This window comes from Euleptes europaea, chromosome 18 (genome assembly GCF_029931775.1).
Source record: "Euleptes europaea isolate rEulEur1 chromosome 18, rEulEur1.hap1, whole genome shotgun sequence".
Taxonomy (NCBI): domain Eukaryota; kingdom Metazoa; phylum Chordata; class Lepidosauria; order Squamata; family Sphaerodactylidae; genus Euleptes; species Euleptes europaea.
In genome coordinates this window covers 17614637-17639783 of record NC_079329.1, presented here as the reverse complement: position 1 = coordinate 17639783, position 25147 = coordinate 17614637, and the positions used below count along the sequence as shown (strand labels likewise).

The following is a 25147-nucleotide window of genomic DNA, read 5'->3' as shown; positions in this document are numbered from 1 at the left end:
ATAGTAAACTGTACCCTGACCTGGACAACCCAGACTAGCACAATCTGGTCGGATCTCAGAAGCTAAGCAGGGTCAGCCCTGGTTAGTATTAGGATGGGAGACCACCAAGGAATACCAGGGTTGCTAAGCAGAGGCAGCAATGGCAAACCACCTCTGAACGTCTCTTGCCTTGAAAACACTACAGGGTCGCCATAAGTCGGATGCGATTAGGGGTGTGCGTTCAGCTAAAGCCAGACCAGAAAAACCCTGAAAAATACCTTTTCAGTATCGGGGGGGGGGGGGGTTATTGCTTTAAAAAATGGTAGCAATAAAAGGGAGCTGAAAAAGTGGGTCCTGAATAATGCTGAATTTATTTTTAAACTCCCCTCCCCTCCCTTTCCCCCTCCTCCTCCCTCACTTACCTGGTATCTGCTTCGCAGCTGAAGCTGAACTCCACATGGAGATCAATTGTGGTAAGGACGTAGAACTGAAGGCTGGGCTTGCTCCAAACCCAGCTTTCAGCTCTGCACAGTATTTTTCGAGTTCAGGTTCATTAACCCAACATTTTCAATTTATCCTGAAAAAATTCGAATACTTAATTTTTGGATTTTTCAAAAATGTCTGGGTCTATTAAACCCGAACCTGAAAAATAATGGGGGAGGGGGTGAATTAGTGCACACCCCTAGCTGTGACTTGATGGCAAAAAAAAAAGGTAAACTGTAGAGATCTGAAAATTCCTAGAGCATCGTGACACACTTCCTGTTCTGAAACTGGAAGTGACGTCTAGGCAGTCTCGTTCCCCCCCCCCCCCAATGCTTCCCAGCGTTGCCAGCCCTCAGCTGACAAGCCTATCTAGAACATCGCATCTGATAATCTGGAACTCCTGGAATTACTGCCTATAGATTACTCCGGCAAGCCTATGTAGAACATCGCATCTGATAATCTGGAACTCCTGGAATTATTGCCTATAGGTTACGCCGGCCCTGCTAGATACACAAAACATAAGGCTTTAATTGTTCTACAGGATTTCATCTTTGGTTACTGGCTATCACTACTGCCCAGCTGTGCACCAACCCTCTCATTTAGAGAGAAGGTCTACTCAGTTCTACTCTGCCCTTTTCAGTAGCTAGAAGGAGCGGTGGCACAGCACTACTTTGCTCAGTACTTCTAAAACCTACCCTCTTAGTTGGTCAAACTACTGCTAAGTCCTTTCTTCCTGACTCAGAGTTTTTCCAGCTCATTGTGGCCTGTCAGGGAAGATTCTGGTCTTCTCACCTCGGACCTTGTTCAAGGCTGGAGTCCAGCCTCTGCTAATCTGGAGCCTTCCTGTAAACTGGGCCGGCTTCTAAGATCAGGATCTATCTGTATGGCGTGGGTTTTTTCAGGGATGATCAGTCCAGGGCATTTCTCCTGGGTGCCCCTGCCCAAGCCAGTATTGTCCCCTGTGGGGCCTCTGAAGCACGCAACGGAATTTGTTCCCTTGAGATGATCCCCCAGTGGACTCTGTGTTGCTCTGGAGCTGTCCACCAGCCAAGGCAGGGGTAAGTACTTGTGCACTTCGATAGCAGGACTGCGGCGATCAGGGTCCATAGTCATCAAACGACGGAACATTCCCAAGACATTGGCGGTGAAGCCCTTCCACAGGCCAGGAGCCTCCCCTGGCACCGTACGGTTCTGCCAGTTACTAAATTCCTCGAACTGAGGGTCGGGGCTCATTGCCACGTCCCAAGGGAAGCAACCAGTGGAGAGGCAGAACAGCAGCACCCCAAAGGCCCAGACGTCCAGGCTGGAGTCCAGAGACAGAGTATCACTGCCCTCCAGCAGGCACAACTCGGGTGGAGAGTAAGGCAGGGTGCCAGACATGGCAGCTACTCGAGTGCCCTCCAGTCTCGTCAGGCCAAAGTCGCCCAGCTTCACCAGCCGGCATTTGCTGTCAAAGAGCATCACGTTGTCCAGCTTTATGTCCCGGTGCACCAAGGCCTTGCCATGCATGAAATCCAAAGCCTCAGCCAACTGGGCTGCGCACCTCTTCAGCTGCACCTCGGGAATGCCCTGCTGTGGGGAGAAAAAGTAGGAAAGATTTGAGACCAGTGCTGGATTTACGTATAAGCTAAACAAGGTATAGCTATGGGCCCCACTCTCTAGGCGCCCCCAAAAAAATTTAAAGGAAAAAAAACTGGATGTACATTAAGTCTGTTATGAATAAAAAATCATTTTAAGTTAGAGCTTAATAATTATTTGACTATTAATATACTTCTTAATTGTATTTCAGTTCAACAATTACTTTGACAAAATACATATTTTGTTATGTGCAAATGGCTTTAGATACCTATTAGGTCCATAAATTACCATATAGCATATATTCAACACAAAAAACAGCGACAGTTTGTTGTTGACAAAGGACAGCTGGACATATAAAGGGCCCCATTACCTTTAATAGCTTAGGGCCTCATCAAACCTAAATCCGGCCCTGTTTGAGATGAGCACTGTCACCTAGGGAGCAGGTCTTTGAAATGCTCTTCGACATTAAGTTCTTCTTAGCACCCATTAGTAAAACTACAGTTGTCACCCTGACTTTCTCCTCCAGGCTTTCTCCTCTTCTCCTGACTCTTTCCCCATCCCACCCCCCATCTAGTCTAGCGCTAGAAATGCCCTGATGGCACTGCCCCCTTCTGTGCAGGACTGTGTTATTGTTTTATTTAACCCAAGAGTTAACAAAGGGGGCTGTGGCTCAGTGGCAGAGCCTCTGCTTGGCACGCAGAAGGTCCCAGGTTCAATCCCCGGCATCTCCAGTTAAAGGGAGTAGGCAAATAGGTGATGTGAAAGACCTCTGCCTGAGGCCCTAGGGTTGCCAGGTCCCTCTTCTCAACGGGCAGGAGATTTTTGGGGGCGGGGTTTGTGGAGGGGAGGGACTTCAATGCCATAGAGTCCATTTGCCAAAACAGCCATTTTTCTCCAGGTGATCTGATCTCTATCGGCTGGAGATCAGTTGAATTAGCAGGAGATCTCCTGCTACTACCTGGCAGTTGGAAACCCTATGAGACCCTGGAGAGCCGCTGCCGGTCTGAATAGACAATGCTGAGTTTGATGGACCGAGGGTCTGATTCAGTATAAGGCAGCTTCATGTGTTCATGTGACCATTGATCACATTCTGTTATTTTGAGAGCAACGACCTTCATTGCGAAGAACTTTGGATCCCCCCCCCCCATTTTGAGCAAGTCTCAACTTGCCTTGAACCTCAAGTAGTTTCCTTTTCATTAGCTAGGGTTGCCAGCCTCCCGGTAATATGGAAAGGCTCTCAGTACTGATAATAAAGGTGCTAAAACAAAGAACCAGTACCACTCAATTTAGTACAAAGTCTATTAAATACTAAGTGCAAACATGAACAACAATTCAAAAACCACAAAGTTACAACAATAAACACATAGATGCAGTATATACAAGTGAATCAATAAGCAGTGAACTGCAAACAATCTAATACAAGCATAATAGCTGTCTCCAAAGTACCAAATGTCAGTCCAATGTACAAAGGAAGAAGAACCCAATCTTCTTATCCAAAAGTAGACAGTAGGGAAATGATACTTAAATTATAGACTTTTAATATTTTTAACGTTTTTAAACATATTTTTTTGAAATTTTTAATATATTTAGTCTTAATTGTTTTAAGTTCCCACAAAAGAGTTGGGCTGCTAGTATTTCAAAGTCATGACTTTGAAATACTAGCAGCCCAACTCTTTTGTGGGAGCTTAAAACAATTAAGACTAAATATATTAAAAATTGCAAAAAATTACGTTTAAAAACGTTAAAAATATTAAAATTTTATCATTTAAGAATCATTTCCCTACTTTGTTGGGATATGGATAACTAACAAGACTGTAAACCTCCCTAATACGTGAGTTCCTTTGGAACTGAGGCTGATGAAGCTATGCTTTGGTGAAAACGCTACAGAATATCCGGAATAGCGTTTCCTTCCTTACAGTTCACCTTGGATTATTTTGCTACCTACTCTGGAGCAACTGTCTACTTTTGGATAAGAAGATCGGGTTCTTCTTCCTTTGTACACTGGACTGACGTTTGGTACTTGGAGGCAGCTATTATGCTTGTATTAGATTGTTTGCAGTTCACTGCTTATTGATTCACTTGTATATACTGTGTCTATGTGTTTATTGTTGTAACTTTGTGGTTTTTGAATTGTTGTTCATGTTTGCACTTAGTATTTAATAGACTTTGTACTAAATTGAGTGGTACTGGTTCATTGTTTTAGCCTCCCGGTAATAGCTGGAAATCTCCTGCTATTACAACTGATCTCCAGCAGATAGAGATCAGTTCACCTGGAGAAAATGGCCGCTTTGGCAATTGGACTCTATGGCATTGAAGTCCATCGCCTCCCCAAACCTCACCTTCCTCAGGCTCCAACCCAAAAAACCTTCCACCAGTGGCCAAGAGAACAGTGACTGGCTCAAGGTCACCCAGCAGGCTTCATGTGGAGTAGCAGGGAATCGAACCCGGTTCTCCAGATTAGATTCCGCCGCTCATGCGGAGGAGTGGGGAAGCAAACCCAGTTCCCCAGATTAGAGCCTGCCGCTCTTAACCACAAGACCACGCTGGCTCTCATACATGTACTTCCTGTCATTATGTACTTCCTGTCATTTCAACTGCAAAACCAAGAGGAACCTGGGTTGATGTTACAGTTGTTACAGCTGAAAGCTTCCCTGCAAGTTCTCTCTTATATTACATCTGCCTTGATGCTTAATCTTCCCCTCAACATATTCCAATACTGCAATCCTTTTTGTACTGTGAGATGCTCCTTAGTTCCTCAGACCCACAAAGTCCCCCTTGTCTCTCCTCCTACCCCTGAGCTCAAGATGGCACAGAGATCCCCTGCTGGCGCCAACTCCTGGGCAAAGGCGTAATGCGTGGACGTCTCAAAAGCAATGCCAGTTGTTCGGAGAAGGGCATGGTGTGAGGAAAGGCAGAGAGCAATGCAGTATTCCCGCAGGAACTCTCGTCTCCCTGTCCTCTCCTTGGACGTCAGCTTCAGTGCCATTGAAGTCCCTGCAAGCAATAAAAGAAAGCTTCAGTGTTTGGATAAAAGGGGGCATCACAGGACCTCAGTCATACTAGTTAGCAGCAGCCATCATGGTCATTTAACAATCACATAATGCCTTCAGGTGCCAGGCACCACGGAGAACACAGAGGGGAGGGGCTGTGGCTCAGTGGTAGAGCATCTGCTTGGCATGCAGAAGGTCCCAGGTTCAATCCCCGGCATCTCCAGTTAAAGGGACTAGGCAAGTAGGTGATGTGAGAGACCTCTACCTGAGACCCTGGAGAGCCGCTGCCGGTCTGAGTAGACAATACTGCCTTTGATGGACCAAGGGTCTGATTCAGTAGAAGGCAGCTTCATGTGTTCAGTGCACACGAGCCACACCAAGATGGCTTGCAAAGTCCAATCATTGTGCTAGAATGAGGAGGGGGAGGACAATCTGAGATATAGAACGAGGAGTTGAAATGGAATACAGGCATACCTCAGAGATATCACAGGTTCCGTTCCAGACCACCGCAATAAAGCAAGTCACCCGAATGTTTTGGTTTCCCAGTACATATAAAAAGTTATGTTTACATTATACTGTAGTTTATTAAGTGTGCGACAGCATTATGTCTTTAAAATGTACTGTAATAATAATGAAAAAGTTTGAAATATTGCAAAAATTACCAAAATAGAGACAGGTAGTGAGCACATGCTGTTGGAAAAACGGCGCAGATAGACTTGCTCAAAGGCGCAATATCTGTGAGGTGCAATAAAATGAGGTGTTCCTGGAGTGGCAAATCTTCCCTTGCTTCTTATTCCTGCAGCTGCTAGATCCCTGTGTTGCAAGGCTGGCCAGCTTGCCACTCTGACTGCTGCGCCTTGCCAGGAGGCTCTCCGAGGCATGGCCAACAGAGCACCTGCTTGCTGGCAGCTGCCCACATGCCTGGGATGACCCAGCTAATTAATTGCAAGACTTGTGAGCCAGGGGAACAGCTTGGAGCTGAGCCGTAATTGAACCCTTGCCAAGGCTTAATTGGAGCCAGGGCATAGCCCCAGAACCTGCTTTTAATTCTAGAGCCACAACTCAACAGAGCTAGAATCAATCCCAGTTTGGAATTGAGGATGCTGTCTGATAAATCTGGTTTGCTTTTCTTTTTCACTAGCAGCTTCCCTTGATTTGGTGGTCTCCAGATGTTTTACCAAAAATGGGAATAACTTTCTTGGGGCAGGCTGTGGCTCACTGGCAGAGCATCTGCTTGGCATGCAGAAGGTCCCAGTTTCGATCTTCTCAAGTAAGGATCACGTTGTAGGTGATGGGAAAGACCTCAACCTGAGACCCCGGAGAGCTGCCATCAGTCTGAGTAGACAGTACTAACTTTGATGGACCAAGGGTCTATCACTATATGGCAGCTTCAGGTGCACATGTGAGAGAGAAGTTAAATCTTTCGACATTTTGACACCTAATGCCACATGCACAAATGAACTCCACTGCACATTTTCAGGATTACCAGCATGCCTCCAGAAAAATGTCTTTAATACCTTCTCCCTTTAATGAGAAGCTTCATATGTGGAAATGGGCAGTTCAAAATTTCGGTGGCATGGATAAATAACATCTCCTACAAAAGGACCTTTTTCTTGTTTGGAGGTTCTAGCAGGGGAGCACAGCTATCGTATACCCTTGACCCAAGAACGGTACACTCCTTCTATCTGGGATGGTCGTCCTCTTCCACCGAACGCGCAGCTTCGGGAGGGATGCACATGGAGCGGTGAGGGAGGTAGGGGACAAGCGCCTAGCCAGCCAGATCAGCCGAATCAACCCTGGCGATCAATGGGGTGACAAAAGTCGCAGCCAGATCACCCTCACATCCACATCAGCTAGAAAATAACATCCCAGTAAAGAGATGACAACACAACACACAGCAATACCTCTGGATATATAACGATGTTACTAACGTGCACTGAGTTTATACCGTTTATGGCTTCCCATGAAGTGTCCTGGAAATTGAGAAATCTTCTATTAGAGACTCCCCTCCCCAGAACTACCCTGTCCAAAGACCTCTGAAATGGAGGTTGATTCTTAAACCACTTTAAACCTATAGTTTAGATATGCCTGGGTGGGTGAGATATTCCAATAACCTCAAAGTACAGTCAACTAAACGTCAATATTTTATTTCTTATTTCTGACAGGGAATTTCAATCATCTTTGGAAGAAAATATAAGAGGGTGAAGAAGTGGGACCAATGCTTAGGTATTTTTTCAGGCAGCTAAGCTGAGTGGCTGGAAAAGTGTGGAAATCTTGTCTTCCTCTGCCTCTGGCCAGCCTACTGCTCAAGAGACAGACGAGACCTCCTTACCAGGAGATACAAGCCAAAGACAGGGATGTAAAAGATATTTACAGTGCTATCCTATGCAAAGTTGTGTGTGTGTGTAAAGTGCCTTCAAGTCATAGCCTACTTATGGTGACCCCTTTTGGGGTTTTCATGGCAAGAGACTAACAGAGGTGGTTTGCCAGTGCCTTCCTCTGCACAGCAACCCTGGTCTTCCTTGGTGGTCTCCCATCCAAATACTAACCAGGGCTGACCCTGCTTTGCTTCTGAGATCTGACGAGATCAGGCTAGCCTGGGCCATCCAGGTCAGGGTTACACCAGCCTTAATCCACTGAAATCAACAGGCTTAGACAGGAAGAACACTGCATAGAATTGCACCATTACAAAAACTCCTGTGCATTGATGTGGTCCTTGACTGGCCTCACCTCTCTCGCGGTGCTGGACCAGCAGGACGTGTCCGTAAGAGCCGCTGCCCAACTCCTTGGCAATGCTGTATTTCTCCTCAACCTCCAGCTGGGGTAAGCCGCGGGAGGTCAAAGACATGAGCTGCTCTAGAAACTCCTCATTGTCCTCCTCCTCCTCCACGTTTGTGGCTGAATTGGCGTCCTCCTCACTAACAGAACCTGCGGGGAGAATGGACAGCAAGGGAAGAGGAGTCAGTAACGAAATCAAGCACTGAAGCCACCTTGAGGAAATCCATGCTTTCTTTGAAGCTTCGATGCAGGCTGAAGACCAAATCCCACGCGTGGTGGCAGTTCATCTCAGGCTGGGAGCAATTGGATATGAGTTTTACAAGCGGCCACCAGACACACAGCGATCATACAAAGGGGCCCTTCCTCACAAGTGACATCATGCTCTGGATTTAATGAGTACTTCAGACTTAGGGCTAGAGTTTACAAATACCAGGTTCATCACATCAACGGCATCATCTGACGGCTTTCATGTGTGAATGAGCCATCAAAGACAGCTTTAGACAGATTTTCCCATCGGCCAGAGTTAACTAGAACACGATTCAGTTTGCATGGAGACAATTTACACATTTGACTGTTTGATCTTTGGATAAAAATAAGCCAGCCGTTGCTTTTTTCTTCGTGACTGGCATGTTGTACATTTAAACATCCCCCCTTCCTAACCCCAATGTTTGAGGCACCTTCTAATAAAGAAGAAAAAGAAGTGTGACCTTAGGCAGGTGACCTTAGGCAGATGAAGAGAGGGAGGGCATCTTGGCCATCTTCTGGTCACTAAGTGTGGGGGGAGGTAGTTGTGAATTTCCTGCATTGTGCAGGGGGTTGGACTTGATGACCCTGGTGGCCCCTTCCAACTCTATGAGAAGAAGAAGAAGAAGAAGAAGAAGAAGAAGAAGAAGAAGAAGAAGAAGAAGAAGAAGAAGAAGAAGAAGAGTTGGTTTTTATATGCTGACTTTTTCTACCACTTAAGAGAGAATCAAACCAACTTACAATCACCTTACCTTCCCCTCCCCACAACAGATACCCTGTAAGGTAGGTGAGGCTGAGAGTGTGTGACTAGCCCAAGGTCACACATCTGTTCACCAGATTAGCCTCTGCCACTCGTGTGGAGGAGTGGGGAATCAAACCCGTTTCTCCAGATCAGACTCCCCCGCTCCAAAACACCGCTCTTAACCACTGCACCATGCATGCTTGGTTTTCGGCCTGCATTGGGGAAGCATCGGGTTGGATTCAGGCAACTTTTCTCCTGGTGTATCATGACCTAGAGTCCACTCTCCAAAGCAGCCATCTTCTCCAGGTCGATTGATCTCTGTCACCTGGAAATCAGTTGTAATAGCCGGAGATCTCCAGCTGCCACATGGAGGTTGGAGCAAAAGCAATGCTTGGACATGATTAAGAACAATTATATTTATACTAAAATGCATTATTCTTGTAATGTGAATGGTATCTATTTCAAGTGTTGAGCAAGTTATGCTTATTGTATATAAGGACAACAAGAGACCACTGTTGTTTGCAAAATATTTATTGTAACACAGTTGTGATATAGTGTAAATAGTTGTTAAGGATATGTATGGGTTATCATTGATTTATTGGTTTAGCTATCAGGGCTGTTTTGCTTTTGCTCCAGTACTCCAATTTCAGCACGAGGCTTTCTTTGCCACCTGGAGGTTGGCAACCCTAGTTGCAGCGCAAGTGGAATTCTGCACTGGATCCAACCCTCAGTCTCTTTTGCTGCTGAAGGTTAGAAAACTGGGAAGGGAGGGGGAAGAGTATTGTTAAATAACCATGGGGTGCACAGAGCCAATCAAGCAGCAGGCTAGGCTGCTGGGAACTGAATCCCAGCCAGCACAGTGGCATCTTTATACCATCCCGCACACTGCAGGGGGGCATTCCCTTCATGCCACTTTCCTGTGTGTTAGCAAATGACTCTGCAGATTCAGATCCCTAGGAGACCTTCACGAGTGAGATACAAACCTAGCGCCTGGGAAAAGCAGGCTGGAGTACACTGTAGCCCAGACGACAGGCCTGACAGAAGCACAGCCAAGGTTGGCACTGGTCAGAGTTTTCCGCATTTATTCCATTCTATACTGTTAACGCCCTGACCTGGATGGCCCAGGCTAGCCTGATCTCGTCAGATCTCAGAAGCTAAGCAGGGTCAGCCCTGGTTAGTATTTGGATGGGAGACCACCAAGGAATACCAGGGTTGCTGTGCAGAGGAAGGCACTGGCAAACCACCTCTGTTAGTCTCTTGCCATGAAAACCCCAAAAGCGGTCGCCATACGTTGGCTGCGACTTGACGGCGCTTCACACACACATACTGTTAATGCCTTGAGCAGAACACACCAACCTCAGGGTCCGGTTGCCATTTGTGCAGGGATTCCAAGATGGTTTGTAAACTGAAAGCCATTTGAGGGAGGTGGGGAAGGAAGAAACCACATTCTCCTACCTCAAAATTTCTAGCAAAAATAGAAACGGATATTCTTCGAAGGTATCCTTTTTACAATATTGATTTTTATGGATACTGTGGAGTCCAAGGCTGTTAAAGAAGCAGAATGCATGAAATCACACATTGCAGTCATAGGGGCGCAAGTGGCTATGCATTGGAGATGAAGGGAAATAAAATATGATACAGCTGAAACGGGTTAACAAAGGCCACAGCTTTATTGGTTACAACACATATGAGCAATGGCAAGGCATGGGGCATGGTTCCAGGCTTCGGTTACCACCCTGTCAGCTGATGAAACGATCTCCAACCCGTTTGTTGGAGGAGCAACCAGACTAGTGAAATAGTGGTTCCATTTTAAGACATAAATCTCTGAATGGTTCCTTCACCACCTGGGAATGGAGTCACAAGACAGCCCCCGAGCTGGGCATCCGCGGTAGGAACTCCATCCCAAAACCCCTTATGGGGGTCCCCAAAAAGGGGGAAGGTAGGCACGCAGGCGCAGCTTCCCCAAATTGGCTCAGACCCAATGCCAAAACTGCCAAGCTATGACAAAGACAAATAACAAGGAAAACCATTAAACAGAGGGAGGGAGGCTGGGCCTGCTGTAAAGGCAAATAAGTAAGGTTGCCAGGTCCTTATTCGCCACCGGCGGGAAGTTTCTGGGTCGCAGCCTGAGGAGGGCGGGGTTTGGGAAGGGGAGGGACTTCAATGCCATATAGTGCAATTGCCAAAGCGGCCATTTTCTTCAGGTGAACTGATCTATCAGCTGGAGACCAGTTGTAATAGCAGGAGATCTCCAGCTAATACCTGGAGGTTGGCAACCCTATGAATAAGGCCAGGTGGCCAAGTGAGCGCTCCTTAAAGAGTCTGTATGGCTTTATACTGTACTGAGATGCCTCCCCTCCCCAAACCCTCCCCTCCCCAGGCTCCACCACCAAAATCTTCAGGTATTTCCCAACCAGGAGTTAGTAACCTTGGGCAACGGGTATAGCCTAAACCCGTCATCTCCTGGACCCATGCTAAGCTAAGTCCAGGAAGGGCCACCATGCTTAATTTCTTTTAAAAATGAGGTACATGTGTTCAGGGTTGTCTACAATTGCTGATCCGAAAGCTCAGTTGCCTGATTCTGCTTCCCGTATTATCAGAAGGTACATCAACAGCCTAGTTTTTGGTTGGGGGGACATGGATTCTTGATAATCCCCATTGAGGGTCATCATGAGACTAGGCCCACCTTGAAGATGAGAAAGCAAGAACCAGCTGGTTGTGGGGTGAGGCCATCTCCCAGGTTGTATGGTGCGTTAATCGCTTGGGAGAGCAAGCCACCCCCAGCAGCAATGAGTCAGCTTGCAAATCCAGCACTGTAAAACTCACCGGCACGGACAGGCATAACATAGGGATTTGCTGCTAACTCAACAACAGCCAAGAAACTGTATATAGCAGCACTGAAAAACACTCCCTGAAGTCACCGCCTTACCATTCCCAGCCAAGCTCTCTTCATCTTCCTTTCTAAGATTCCTTAATTTAAAAAAAAGCGGGGAGAAATCTTTCAGCAAGATGCACAGGTAAGTAACTCAAGGCAGAAAAACCACCTGAAGCTTCAGAAATTCTGAAATGTTTCCTTGAGATGCGTATGTCCCTTAACCTCATTGCTGCGTTAACTTCTGAGGCACGAGGTATGCCCGCAGCTGCTAATATTACCAATGATTCATAGCAGAAAATGCCAAGTGGGATTTGTAGTCCTTACCACATTCTGCGCCTGATCCCCATTCCCCTTGCAAGTTTCTTGATGCATTGAATACGTACTAACTCTACTGGACTGCAGCTTTGTCTGAGTGGACAAACATGGCTGTGTTCCTCAACTCATAGCAATGCTGACCCTTTTCCATTACGACATTTTTTAACCATTGTGATGTACTGGCTACAGAGTACACCTTCACTATGCGAAGACCATAAGTTAGAACTGCCAGCTCTGGGTTGGGAAATACCTGGAAATTTTGGGGGTGGAGTCTGAGGAGGGCGGGGTTTGTGGAGGGGAGGAACCTCAGCAGGGTATAGTGCCAGAGAGTCCACCATCCGAAGCAGACATTTTCTCCAGGGGAACTGATCTTGGTCATCTGGAGATCAATTACAATAGTGGGAGATCGAGCGATCTGAAGCCTTTATTGGCATAAAAGATAATGCATACAAAAGCAAATATATGAGACCATAATATACAAGGTACATCAGACCTCCATCATTTTTACAGTAAAATTGATTTAAGTGGGTTACTTAATTTCACAGTCCTAACCCAATCTTATTTGATACACAAGCACTCATGTTCTTTGATTGCAAACTGTAGAAACCTTGCCACCAATTCAATTTTTATTGTGTCCTGAGAGGTCACAAGAAAAGACGGCTTAATTCTGGTGGGTAACCATTCCCTGTCTGCAAAAAAAGGCATCTATAAATTGAGAAAGACCCCTAACATAAAACAAACAGTTAAGTAGGACGTGAGGAACTGATTCCGTTTCAATAGTGGGAATTCTGGAGGTTGGCAGCCCCGTGTGTATGTTAAGTGCCATGAAATAACTTCCAAGTCATGGCGACCCTATGAATCAATGTCCTCCAAAACGTCCTGTCATTAACATTCTTGCAAACTTGAGGGTCGTGGCTTCCTTTATAGAGTCAATCCATCTCATGTTGGCAGCCCTACCATAGGTTAAAATCCCCACGAAGCTTGCTGGGCAGCCTTGGCCTGTTTGCTCTCAAACCAGAGGTCTGATAGCATATTTGTTTGTTTACATTTCTGTCCTACCCTTCAATCCACAACAGGATCTCAAGACAACACACCGTGGTACAATATTCCTTATTAATTACTCTTTTTTTAAAAAGGGGGTACGCTGCCTTTAGGGTTGCCAGGTCCCTCTTCACCACCGGTGGGAGATTTTGGGGGAGGAGTCTGATGAGGGCGGGGTTTGGGGGAGGGACTTCAATGCCATAGAGTCCAATTGCCAAAGCGGCCATTTTCTCCAGGTGAACTGATCTCTATTGGTTGGAGATCATTTGTAATAGCAGGAGATCTCCAGCTAGTACCTGGAGGCTGGCAACCCTAACTGCCTTTCTTCCCCCATGATGACTGCAAAGTAAAGATGAGAAAAGTCAGCACTGGGTGAACATCATCATCATCTTCATCAATCACAGTGATGCTCGTTTGACTCTATTTAGGTACACTGTGGTGCAGTGGCTCATCAAAAGGACTCCTACAGGGGTCAGGAGGAGCAAGAGGCAGGGTAGGGTTGCCAGGTCCCTCTTCGCCACCGGGGGGGGGAGGTTTTGGGGGTGGAGCCTGAGGAGGGCAGGGTTTGGGGAGGGAAGGGACTTCAATGCCATAGAGTCCAATTGCCAAAGCGGCCATTTTCTCCAGGTGGACTGATCTCTATCGGCTGAAGATCCGTTGTAATAGAAGGCGATCTCCAGCTAGTACCTGGAGGTTGGCAACCCTAAGGCAGGGATATCAGTGCTTGAGAGGACCACCCTTGCAACGCTATAGGCAGAGCCAGTTCTCAGGTTAACCCATGGTTAAATTGTAAAAAATATGTTCTCCGTGGGGCTAAAATTAGCCCAAATTATAATAAATGTTGCGTCTCAAATTAACTGGGAAATTATAATCTCAGTGATATGATAATAGACTCATGTTGCTCAAAGGGTCTTTCAGTATGGGACACTTTCTTCTTAATTACTGTACAGTTCTCTTAGGTAAAAGGTAAAGGTAGTCCCCTGTGCAAGCACCGGGTCATTCCTGACCCATGGGGTGATGTCACATCCCGACATTTACTAGGCAGACTTTGTTTACGGGGTGGTTTGCCAGTGCCTTCCCCAGTCATCTTCCCTTTACCCCCAGCAAGTCATTTTACTGACCTCGGAAGGATGGAAGGCTGAGTCAACCTTGAGCCGGGTACCTGAAACCGACCTCCAACAAGATCGAACTCAGGTTGTGAGCAGAGCTTGGACTGCAGTACTGCAATTTACCACTTTGTTCCACAGGGCTGTTACAGTTCTCTTACATTGGTTTTACATACATGAGTGCATTTAGACATACTTGGAAATAGGAGTGGTTATGGGTTTTTCTCCTGCAGGGCACACACGTAGTCTCCAATAGGACTGGCATTTCTTTACCTCACTCCTCCACATGAAGCCTGCTGGGTGACCTTGGATTCATCACAGTTCTCCCAAGGTGTCTGTTGTGTCTGTTGTGGAGAGGGGAAGGGAAGGTGATTGTAAGATGCTTTGAGGCTCCTTAAATGTAAAGAAAAGCAGGGTATAAAAACCAACTCTTCTTCTAAGTCTCCCATTTTCCACCTAAGACAGAGAGTAGGATGAAGGCGGTGACTGACCTCTGGCAGGCTTGAATGTCCAGCTCCTCTGGTTTTAGAAATCACACCTGTCTTGACTTTCTCTCTTCAAGAAATGGATGCCGTGGCATTTCATTAGGTGGTTCAGGTCTCTGGAGGGCAGGCGCTGCAGTATCACTCAACAAACACAGGGAGGGAGAAAAGGGTGCCTTTTTTTTTTTAAAACTCCCGGGGGGCGGATTTGCTCTTTTTCCATTGATAACTTTGCTGACAGGACGCTTGGTGCTGGGTTGCTCTTGCACAGCGATATTAGAGCTCCTGCTGAGGCAGAAACTCATACTCTGTGGGCCCAGCCTTCAAAACCACAAGGACTCGGGAAAGTGCTGGGACCATTGGGGGAAGGTGCCAGCGGCCGCCTGCCTCATCAGTCAGCAAATGATTTTACAAAAACCGGGGCGTTCTCCTGCCACCCCCCATGGATGACAGCTGTCAGAAAAGCTGTTTTTTACGTTCACGCCGATGCGTTAACCTGATGCGTTCGACTATTCTTCAGAGCAGAAGTAGAGGGATGTTTCCGGACAGCTGTGCTCAATACATTATAAAGAGCCTGTTGAGAAAAGCCAGGCCACCCATAATGAACATGGGGAAAGAATTCAGGGAGAGAATGTTACAAATCCGCTGAGCAGGAATGTATTTTTCTAACCTGTCTTTTCTAAGCAAAATCGGACAATTTGAAATAGCTGGTCTCCAATCACCAGCTCAAACAGTGCGTGTGTGTGTGTTAAGTGCCGTCAAGTCGCTTCCGACTCATGGCGACCCTATGAATCAATGTCCTCCAAAATGTCCTACCTTTGACAGCCTTGCTCAGATCTTGCAAATGGAGGGCCGTGGCTTCCTTTATTGAGTCAATCCATCTCTTGTCGGGTCTTCCTCTTTTCCTGCTGCCCTCAACTTTTCCTAGCATGACTGTCTTTTCTAGTGACTCTTGACTTCTCATAATGTGACCAAAATATGATAGACTCGGTTTAGTCATTTTCACTTCTAGGGTCAGTTCAGGCTTGATTTGATCTATTACCCACTGATTTGTTTTTTTGGCCGTCTATGATATATAATGTTTGCTTGTTGTAATCAGAGGGAGTATTGCTCGGCCTTTCTGCTCCTCTGTTCCAAAGGACACTAAACTCATCTCCTACCATCTGCTGGAACATGTGACGACCTTTTTTCCTATTATTTTATTTTTTGCTCTGAACACTTAAGCCTGAATAAAAGACCTTTGTCATTTGGAAGCTCTCTTTCAGTATTTTTCACAGACCGGACGGTCCAAGATAAACACATTGCCTGTCTTTGCTGTCGGTTTTCCCATGTTGCTTTTGTTCCCTCGCAGCTTCCAGCTGTCTGCGGCCAAAGCATTGGTTTAATCTCCCCCGAACCACTATAGCTCCTAGGTGTTGATAGATTGAGCCTCTGTGAATATGTCTAATCCATCTCTGGTCCCAATTAGCCATTTAGCTTTGACAACGGCCTGAAGCAACAAGATTCCCCTTCCTTGCTCTGCTCTTATTAATGGATTCTTGCATTAAGGTTGGCTCTTCTTCCTTTTGGCCTGCCAAGATTGAAAACCCCCAGGGAGAAATGGGGTTATTTTTCATCTAGTTCCTCTCTGCCTTTCAGCGGAACTTTCTGGAAGGCAAAAAAATAAATTCTAAACCCTTCACTCTCTACCCACAAATGACCCTTTGCTCATTTTCAAAGAAATAGTCTTGGTTAACATCTGTCTATTTCTCCTTCTGCTCTTCTTCAGGGTAGCATATATGGCTCCTGCCACATGGTTCATCCCAACAACAATTCTATGAGGTAAATAAGGCAAGAAGAAGAAGAGGAAGAGGAAGAGGAGGAGGAGGAGAAGAAGAAGAAGGAGAAGGAGAGGAGGAGGAGGAAGAGGAGGAGTTGGTTTTTATGCCCCAATTTTCTCTACCTTTAAGGAGTCTCAAACCAGCTTACAATCGCCTTCCCTTCCTCTCCCCACAACAGACACCATGTGAGGTAGGTGGGGCTGAGAGAGTTTGTAGAGAACTGTGACTAGCCTATGGTCACCCTGCAGGCTTCATGTGGAGAAGTGGGGAAAGAAATCTGGTTCACCAGATTAGAGTCCACCGTTCATGTGGAGGAGTGGGGAATCAAACCCAGTTCTCCAGATTAGAGTCCAGCACTCTTAACCACTACACCGCGCTGCATCACATTTACCCAGTGAGTTTTGTGGCAGAAATAAATATTTGAACCTGGGTCTTCCAGGTCCTAGTCTAATGCTCTAACCACCACACCAGACTGGATCTCAGGCAGGCAAGGTCTGAGAACTCAGCACAATAAATCTAGGCGCAACCTGCAGTGATTCATTGGAGTTAGAGTTTGCTAATGCTTCGTTCCACAACTGCCAGGGTTCAGCTCTAGAACATGTGCAGGAATCCTACAGAAGGGATGTGTCCCTGAGCACATTTCAAAGTTACCCCAGAACTGACACGTTTGTTACCAGAGAGGAGAAGTTCCAAATGATGGGGAGGGGGTTACAACAAGGTTTGCGCCCCAGCTCCTTTTCCCCCCAGAAATGACTGACTGGTTATCTTGACTTGCTCACAGAGCACGGCTTGAAGATGAAACCAAGCAGCACCACACAGAACCATGCATTCTCCATGTTTTCACCTATTAATTTAGGGACCTAAAAGGCAAGCAGCTGGGAGATGTTGAATCATGCTTGTCCAGCCTTTTCAAAAGGCAGATGGTTGACGTGCGGGAAACTGTTTTGGATCAAGTATGCAGAGCGGTGGAGAAAGGTTTGCCATGGTTTTGCCCAACCAAAACTGATCCCCCCCCCCAAAAAAAAACATTGCTATTAGATCAACAATGGAAAAAGACAGAAGGTGCTCTTTCCAGAGCTACTAATAGAAGGGAGTAAGGGTTTTAAGGAAATATAGCTAATGCATGGACCCAACAAGGCAGAGGTTAGGAAATGGTGGCCCTTGGGCCAAATGTGGTCCTCTCTCATTTAACAGGTTTTCATCAACTCTCTCACTTCTCTACCCTTCTGTTCTGACAATTACTCATGAAAATGGGGAGGGGGAAAGAACAAGAGATGGAAAGGGGAGAGAGAGCCCAATTCCTTCTCTTTGGGGGAGATATCTGCACCAGACACCATTCTCATTCCCTCTTCCAAATAAATCCTGGGAATTGTGAGAGAGAATCTAAAGATCTCTGTCGATATCGATCCAAACTACAGTTTCCTAGATTCTTTGTGGAGGCTTCGAAAGTTACAATGGGATAAAATCAGTGTATTTTTGTACTAAAGAAATGATTCCCTCCATCCCTTTCCCTCCATCCCTTTCCCTCCATCTAATATGATTTCCAAAAAGTGGGGATTGCTCCTGGTAAATTGGAGTACAATCCCACCGACTTTTCTTCTCCTCATCACAACCCCCAGCCCTTATGGGTTTTTTCCCATGATACCCACTATAGTTTTTTGGTGGTCAAAGGGGACCCCTTTGTTCGTTTTTTTTTAAGCAGGAAAGCCAGTTGGATCCAGTCCTTTGCGAAATGTATCAGTGTGGCCTGCCAGTTAAAATAGGTACTGCTTAATTCTCCATTGAACCCAGGAGATATTTTGTTTTCAAAGTATTTATTTCTGCTAAGTCTGCTAGACCTTGCCTGCATGAAAACAAGCCATGTATGGTAACGCAGGAAGAGAGAGAAATCACACCTTTGTCTGCCTGTGCAGACGCCTTATATTACTCTGTTATTTGAGGTCCTCAATTTAAATTATTTTTATCTACTCGGGGCCAAGTAGGTTCCCAAAGGAGTGTGCGGTACAGCAACTGTAAAGCAATTAAAACAGTATCAAACCACTGTGGGGGGGAGTGCTCATAATAAATAAAATGTGCCACCATTAACCTAAGAGCAGCATTTAAAATGACATCAGAGTCAAAGAATAAATAGTTTGAAAAGCCCTGAAAAAATTTCCATTGTTATTTTGTTTTTATTAGGTGGCTCAATCAGAAACCAAATAAGCTTGTTTTGGCAAGGAAAATCAAATCTTTAAGTTAAAGTACATTGGAGGGATGGGTGGGGCGCTAGCATAGTCAGTGTTAAGAACATAAGAAACATAAGAACATAAGAAAGGCCCTGCTGGATCAGACCAAGGCCCATAAAGTCCAGCAGTCTGTTCACACAGTGGCCAACTAGGTGCCTCTAGGAAGCCCACAAACAAGACGAGTGCAGCAGCATTGTCCTGCCTGTGTTCCACAGCACCTAATATAATAGGCATGCTCCTCTGATATTAGAGAGAATAGGTATGCAGCATGACTAGTATCTAGGGCTGTCAATTCGGTTCGGCCCAAACTGAAAATCAGCCGAATTTCCCCTGATTCGGTGGTTTTTAGTTCGGGAGGAACCGAACTCAAAACTGGCGGGCAACCGGGGGGGGGGGCGAATTCAGCGAGTTCGGGAGTTCGCGAATAAATTCGGCAAATTCGGCCGTCAGTAAGCAGCATAACCGTCAGTAAGCAGCATTCTCCTCCCCCGGCCAATCGGTGGCCAAGCTGGGTCTTCTTCTGGCCAATCAGTCAGGATTGAGTACTGGAGGAATCAGCTGATGTGCGGCCCGGCCAGGGAGAGAGAGAGAGACAGAGCGAAATCCTCGTGTGTGTGTGTGGGGTGCTTGTGCACATTCGCTCCTTTCTGTGGCTGCAGGGGGCGTATTTTTTGGGGTACAGACACAAAACTTTCACTGGAACTTCAGATGAAGCTTCTTAAGATACCCCCAAGTTTTGTAAACATTGGGTCAGGGGGTCCCGAAATATGGGCTCCCCCCCTTTTTCTTTCCATGGCTGCAGGGGGCGCATTTTTGGGGGTTCAGATCCCAAACTTTGAGCGGAGTTTCAGACCAGTGTTCTTAAGATACCCCCCAAGTTTTGCAAACATTGGGTCAGGGGGTCTCGAGATATGGGCTCTCCCCCTTTTCCCTCCCCCCTTTTTCCATTTATGTGGCTGCAGGGGGCGCTTTTTTGGGGATATAGCCCCCAAACTTTTAGCATAGCTTCAGTCAATTATTCTTAAGATACTACCCAAGTTTTGTAAAGATGGGTTCAGTGGGGGCAGAAATATCGCCTCCCCCCTTTTCTCTTTCCATGGCTGCAGGGGGCGCATTTTTGGGGGTGCAGATCCCAAACTTTGAGCGAAGTTTCAGACCAGTGTTCTTAAGATACCCCCCAAGTTTTGTGAACATTGGGTCAGGGGGTCCCGAGATATGGGCTTTCCCCTTTCCCCTTTCCCCTTTTGGGATGAATGGATCAGCCGATCCTGTGCATCTTCTCCAGAGAAAACCTCCCGTGCCTAATTGGAATCATCTTGGATTACAAGTCCTCTTCAGCCCCTCTTGATGGAACAGAAGACAGCCACAGTAAGACCCCTTTGGGGGCTTTAATCTATAATTTTTCTCCTGTGTATGTGTGTGTGTGTGGGGGGGAAAGCAGAGTCTGTGTGTGTGTGGGGAGGGAGCAATTTCTGTGGGTGGGGGGGAAGCCAAAGGGGGCTTTCGTCGGTTCTGCCTGGGGTGTGTGTTCCCCCTCGAGTCTCTCGCTCCCTGGTTTGAGGGGGGAGGTTTCAGTTGTGTGTCTTCTGGTTTTTCCCTGTTGCAAAGGTGTTGTTTTACAAGTTGAGTTGCTTTGCAAACTGTTGTCGGGGCTGGGAGCTTTGTGCGTGGGCGGCAAGCTCTGCTGAGAGATGCACATTAAGGGTGGGGGGACCCCTTTCAGGGCCCATATCTCAGCCCCCCCCCGACCCAATCTTTACAAAACTTGGGGAGTCTTTCAATATACGTCCTTTGAAGCTCTGCCGAAAGTTTGGGACCTCTAAGCCCAAAAATGCCCCCCCCAGAGCCGCGGAAAGGCGCGATTGTGTTTTTAATGGCTTTATTCGGCTGAATTTTTTTCCCGAACTTTGAATTCCCGCCGAAGTGAACGGATCCGAAGTGGGGGAGTTCGGACTTCGGCACGTACCGAACCCACAAGGGCCAAATTCGGCCGAATCCGAACTGTACCGAATTTTTTTTTTTTTGACAGCCCTACTAGTATCCATTTTAACTAATAGCCATGAATACCCCTTTCCTCCATGAATGTCCTCTCCCCTCTTAAAGCCTTCCAAGTGTTTGAAGGGAATGGCAGGCAACAATCTTTTATGGGAATAAAGGGCCTCTTAAGAGGTGTTGAACAGAAAGAGAGAGGTAAACAGCTACCAGCAAACCATACCCAGATTTACGCTAGTAAACTAAAAGAATTGCACATCATGCTCAGGTATGTATTTATGGCATGTTGTCTGAGCCCCTTCTTAGTGTATAAGGACTTCCAACAACCAGTGCTTGGGCTGCAGAAACGTTGTGGATTATTAGTCAATGGTCTTTTATACATGGCTGTTTCACTCGCTGTCACCCCTCTGACAACTTCGGGTCTTTGTGTTGATTACGCATGCTGTTTCTGACCCTCAGAGGTCACCTCGCTGTCCCCCTGTGTTTCCCCACATTTTGCCTGCGTTTTCAAATTCGAGATAAAACAGGTCTCTGAAAACGCGGGCAACATGTGGGGAAATGTAGGGGGAGAGCGAGGCGACCTCCGATGGTCAGAAACAGCATGCATAATCAACACAAAGGCCATAAGTCGTTGGAGGGGTGATGGCAAGGAGAGCAGCCATGCATAAAAGACCAATCATCAGTAATGTTAAGTTGTATATTTTCAGTTAGGAGAAGAAGAGTTGGTTTTTATACCCCTCTTTTCTCAGCCTTTTCAAGGAGTCTCAAAGTTGCTTACAACTGCCTTCCCTTCCCTCCCCACAACACCTTGTGAGGTCGGTGGGGCTGAGAAAGTTCGGAGAGAACTGTGACTGGTCCGAGGTCACCCAGCAGGCTTCATATGGAGGAGTGGGGAAACAAACCCGGTTCTCCAGATTAGAGTCCGCCACTCTTAACCACTACATCATGCTGGCTTTCTTATACTGACTCTGTCAATTACTTGCTCTGAATTTTGATGTAGTTTGACTTGTTACCTGTAAAAGGCTGCATATCCCCTATTATATAGCATTGTTAATGTCCAAGATCTTCTACAGAGCATAAAATGGTTCTTCACAGTCTAGGTGCCTGCACCTTCCAATCTAAACTTTCATGGGGAGGAATAATCACAGTCACGGGGAGGAATAATAAGAAACATAGCATAGAGCATCAGTTAATTTTTTTTGGTTTGAGCCTTGGCTATGAAAATGGGGTACCTGTGGTCGTGGAAAGCTCTGTCCATTCACAGCTGATTTATGGTGACCCCATAGGGTTTTCAAAGCAAGAGATGAACAGAGGTGGTTTGGCATTGCCTGCCTCCTTGTAGCAACACTGGACTTCCTTGGTGGTCTCCCATTCCTAGCACTAACCAGGACCAACCACGCTTAGCTTCTGAAATCTGATGAGATCGGGCTAGCCTGATCCACCCAGGTCAGTGATATGGGGTGACTAAATATGCGAAATTCAGATGACTTTTTATATACATTGGTGCAATACAGCCAATGGTAAGTGGGGGAGACAGGTTTGAAATGGCCATTAAAACCTCAGCCGCCCACACTGCAACACTTTTTAATCAACAATCTTAAGTTTACCTTGGTGTTCATCAGCTCTTGGTTTGAACCAGAGTTTTTAAAACACCCCTCTTCCTCTCAACACCAACCACCAGTTGGTAGGTACTGATATTTTGAAGGAGATCGGTGGCAGTTTTGAACTTTAAACAGAGACTTAAAGTGGCTTTTAAGTAACGGTGCCAAGCTTTTGCTATCACAGTCATGGACGAATGACAGAGAAGTCGTCAGTTATCTGGTCTCCAAATGTTGCGTTTCCATTACGTGCATGCTGTGGAGTATCAAAGGTTGCAATCTTGTGCACATTTACTGGGAAGTGTGCCATTGATGTCTGTGAAACTTACATCCAAGCAGACGTGCGTAGGATCGAGCTGCATCTTACTCATGTGCCCTCTAAAGAACTCAATGGTTTAAATTGATGCATTATGTATCAAACGGAATTGTTCAGGAGAGCATTTTTATAAAGGAAATAGGACTGTAGTAAATGCAATAGGGCACTTTCATAAACGGAACAGGGTTGTAGATTATTGTACGATTATCTTGTTTGTACTGAATTATCTAATTTTTGTAATCGGTTGCATTGTTTATGGTGCACTTTACAGTGCTTTTTGGCAGACTATAAGTAAATAAATGCCCTGACCTGGATTGCTCAGGCTAGTATTTGGATGGGAGACTGCCAGGGTCCCGATGCAGAGGCAGGCAATGGCACACCATTTCTGAACATCTCTTGCCTTGAAAACCCCACAGGGTCACCATAAATCAGTTGTTACTTGACAGCAAAAAAAAAAATGTAAGTACATTAATATACTACATTTATTTTATTCATTTATTACACTTTTATCCCACCCTTTTTGTGAGGAGCTTCTATGAGGTAGGTTAGCCTCAGAAGAAGAACAGTTGGTTTTTATATGCCGACTTTCTCAACCTTTTAATGCATCTCAAACCGGCTTACAATCTCCTTCCTTTCCTCTCCCCACAGCAAACACCTTGTGAGTAGGCAGGGCCGAGTTCAGAGAGAACTGTGACTAGCCCAAGGTCTTCCAGCTGGCTTCATGTGGAGGAGTGGGGAAGCCAACCCGGTTCACCAGATTAGAGTCTGCCGCTCATGTGGAGGAGTGGGGAATCAAGGGTCTCCAGATTAAAGTCCACCGGTTTTAACCACTATACCACATTGGCTCTCTTCTCTCAAAGAAGATGACCAGTCCAGGTTCATTTAGCTTCTTGGCAGAATAAGGATCTGAATCTCTCTCTCTAGTCCTAACTATTACCATGCAATGGCCATTAGATCAAGCCACTGGTAGGATTTAAGGGAGCATGAACATCACTTCAGGGACACCCTAGCATTCACAGCATCATGTCTAATTATGTGATTTCTTGTGCAATGCATCCAGGTATACATAAGTAGTAGCTAGTTATACAGCATTTACTCCTGACACTGTTAAGTAAAGGCAAAAATGTCACAAACCCACCTTTGTTCAAGAAGGGATGGAAAACAGATGTGAACTTAAAAAAAAAAACATTCTGAATTATTTAACCGGAAATCCCACATTTTTCATCATCAGATAATACAGAGGCAACATTTTATCCTATGTTGTGGTCATGAAAGAAAGCAAGGAAATACTGAATAATGATACACGATGAAATGCAAAAGATTTTTAAAATTAAGTTTGTGATGGACTCGAAAAATATGTTATTAAATATTTTACCAAGCAATATTTCAAAACCACATAATGAACTATTTAAGTATATGCTGAAAGCCGCAAGAGTGTGCAGCAAAATGGAAAGCAGAGAAATGCCCAGATTTAGATGAATGGATTAACAAATTAACAGAATATGCAACTATGGCAAAATTGACATCTTTTATACTTCACAGGCCAATCACAGAATTTTGGGAAAAATGGAATGCCTTTTTAAATTGCATAGCTAGAAATTTGGAACAGAACTGAATCAAACTTAGATAAAATGAAAGAGTTTTAGGTAATAAGTAAGAAATGTGATAACTGATGTGGAAGAATATGTGATAAACGAAGAGTAATGGAATTCAGTGAGGTTGACAATAGAATTGCAATTTTGAACAGCACATTTCATTATACATTGCTATATTGAGTTTATGTTTTAATGTGTTTATGATTGTTTGAGTTTATTGAAATAAAATTGTGGAAGAAAAAAAAATCCCACATTTTTTCCCTGGAATAATTTACACAGACATCGGGCGCTTCCACACATCCTGAATAATGCACTTTCAATCCACTTTCAATGCACTTTAACGATTGCTTGCAAGTGGATTTTGCCATTTCAAACAGTAAAATTCAACTGCAAAGTGCATTGAAAGTGGATTGAAAGTACATTATTTGGCATGTGTGAAAGCACCCATTTTATTGAGTCCAGGAGCACATTACAGACCAACGTGATTTCCAGGCTGTAAGCTTTTGAGAGTCCAAGCTCCCTTTGTCAGATACTGACTCTCACAAACTTATACCCTGGAGATCTTGTTGGTCTTTGAAGTGCTACTGGACTCGATTCTTGCGGTTCTACCGCAGACCAACGCGGCGACCCACCCGAAACTTTACGAATGTAATGACATCTTCACAAGAACATGCAATCTGTCAAGCTGCACAGCGGTCTCCCTGCCACACAAAAAAGTCCTGGGGAACGAAACATTTGCAACTGCATCCATTTCAGCTGGTTATATAAAAGAGAATACTTTGCCTAGACAGACAGACGGACACAGACAGCGGTGGCAAAGGTTACCATTACCTCTGTTGCAAGACAAAGGTATTCCTCGGATCCTTACCTTGGTCTGGGAGGCCCTTCCGGGCCGGTGATGTAACAGAGGGCTGCCGTGGAAAGAAAGCCCCCGACCATTCCTCCGCTGATCCTTCTCTCTTTGTGGCATCTGCCTGCCCGGGTATCAT

The 25147-nt window shown here is 45.7% G+C and overlaps 1 protein-coding gene across 1 annotated transcript; it reads right to left on the bottom strand.

The window, feature by feature from the left end:
• Positions 1-1219: 1219 nt before the first annotated feature.
• Positions 1220-25147, bottom strand: LOC130490583 (serine/threonine-protein kinase SBK1-like). Its single transcript, XM_056864404.1, has 4 exons — positions 25027-25147; positions 7761-7958; positions 4832-5034; positions 1220-2034 (listed from the first exon to the last, which is right to left on the bottom strand). The coding sequence occupies exons 1-4, from the start codon at positions 25145-25147 to the stop codon at positions 1267-1269; spliced, it is 1290 nt and encodes a 429-aa protein (XP_056720382.1). The 3' UTR covers positions 1220-1266.

Excerpts from the sequence above, each read along its gene's own strand:
- LOC130490583 (XM_056864404.1), bottom strand. The coding sequence starts at position 25,147 with ATGATACCCGGGCAGGCAGATGCCACAAAGAGAGAAGGATCAGCGGAG. Across the intron at positions 5,035-7,760 it reads GGTCCAGCACCGCGAGAGAG|GGACTTCAATGGCACTGAAG; the intron begins GTGAGGCCAGTC and ends TATTGCTTGCAG. Across the intron at positions 2,035-4,831 it reads GTGCCATCTTGAGCTCAGGG|CAGGGCATTCCCGAGGTGCA; the intron begins GTAGGAGGAGAG and ends TTCTCCCCACAG.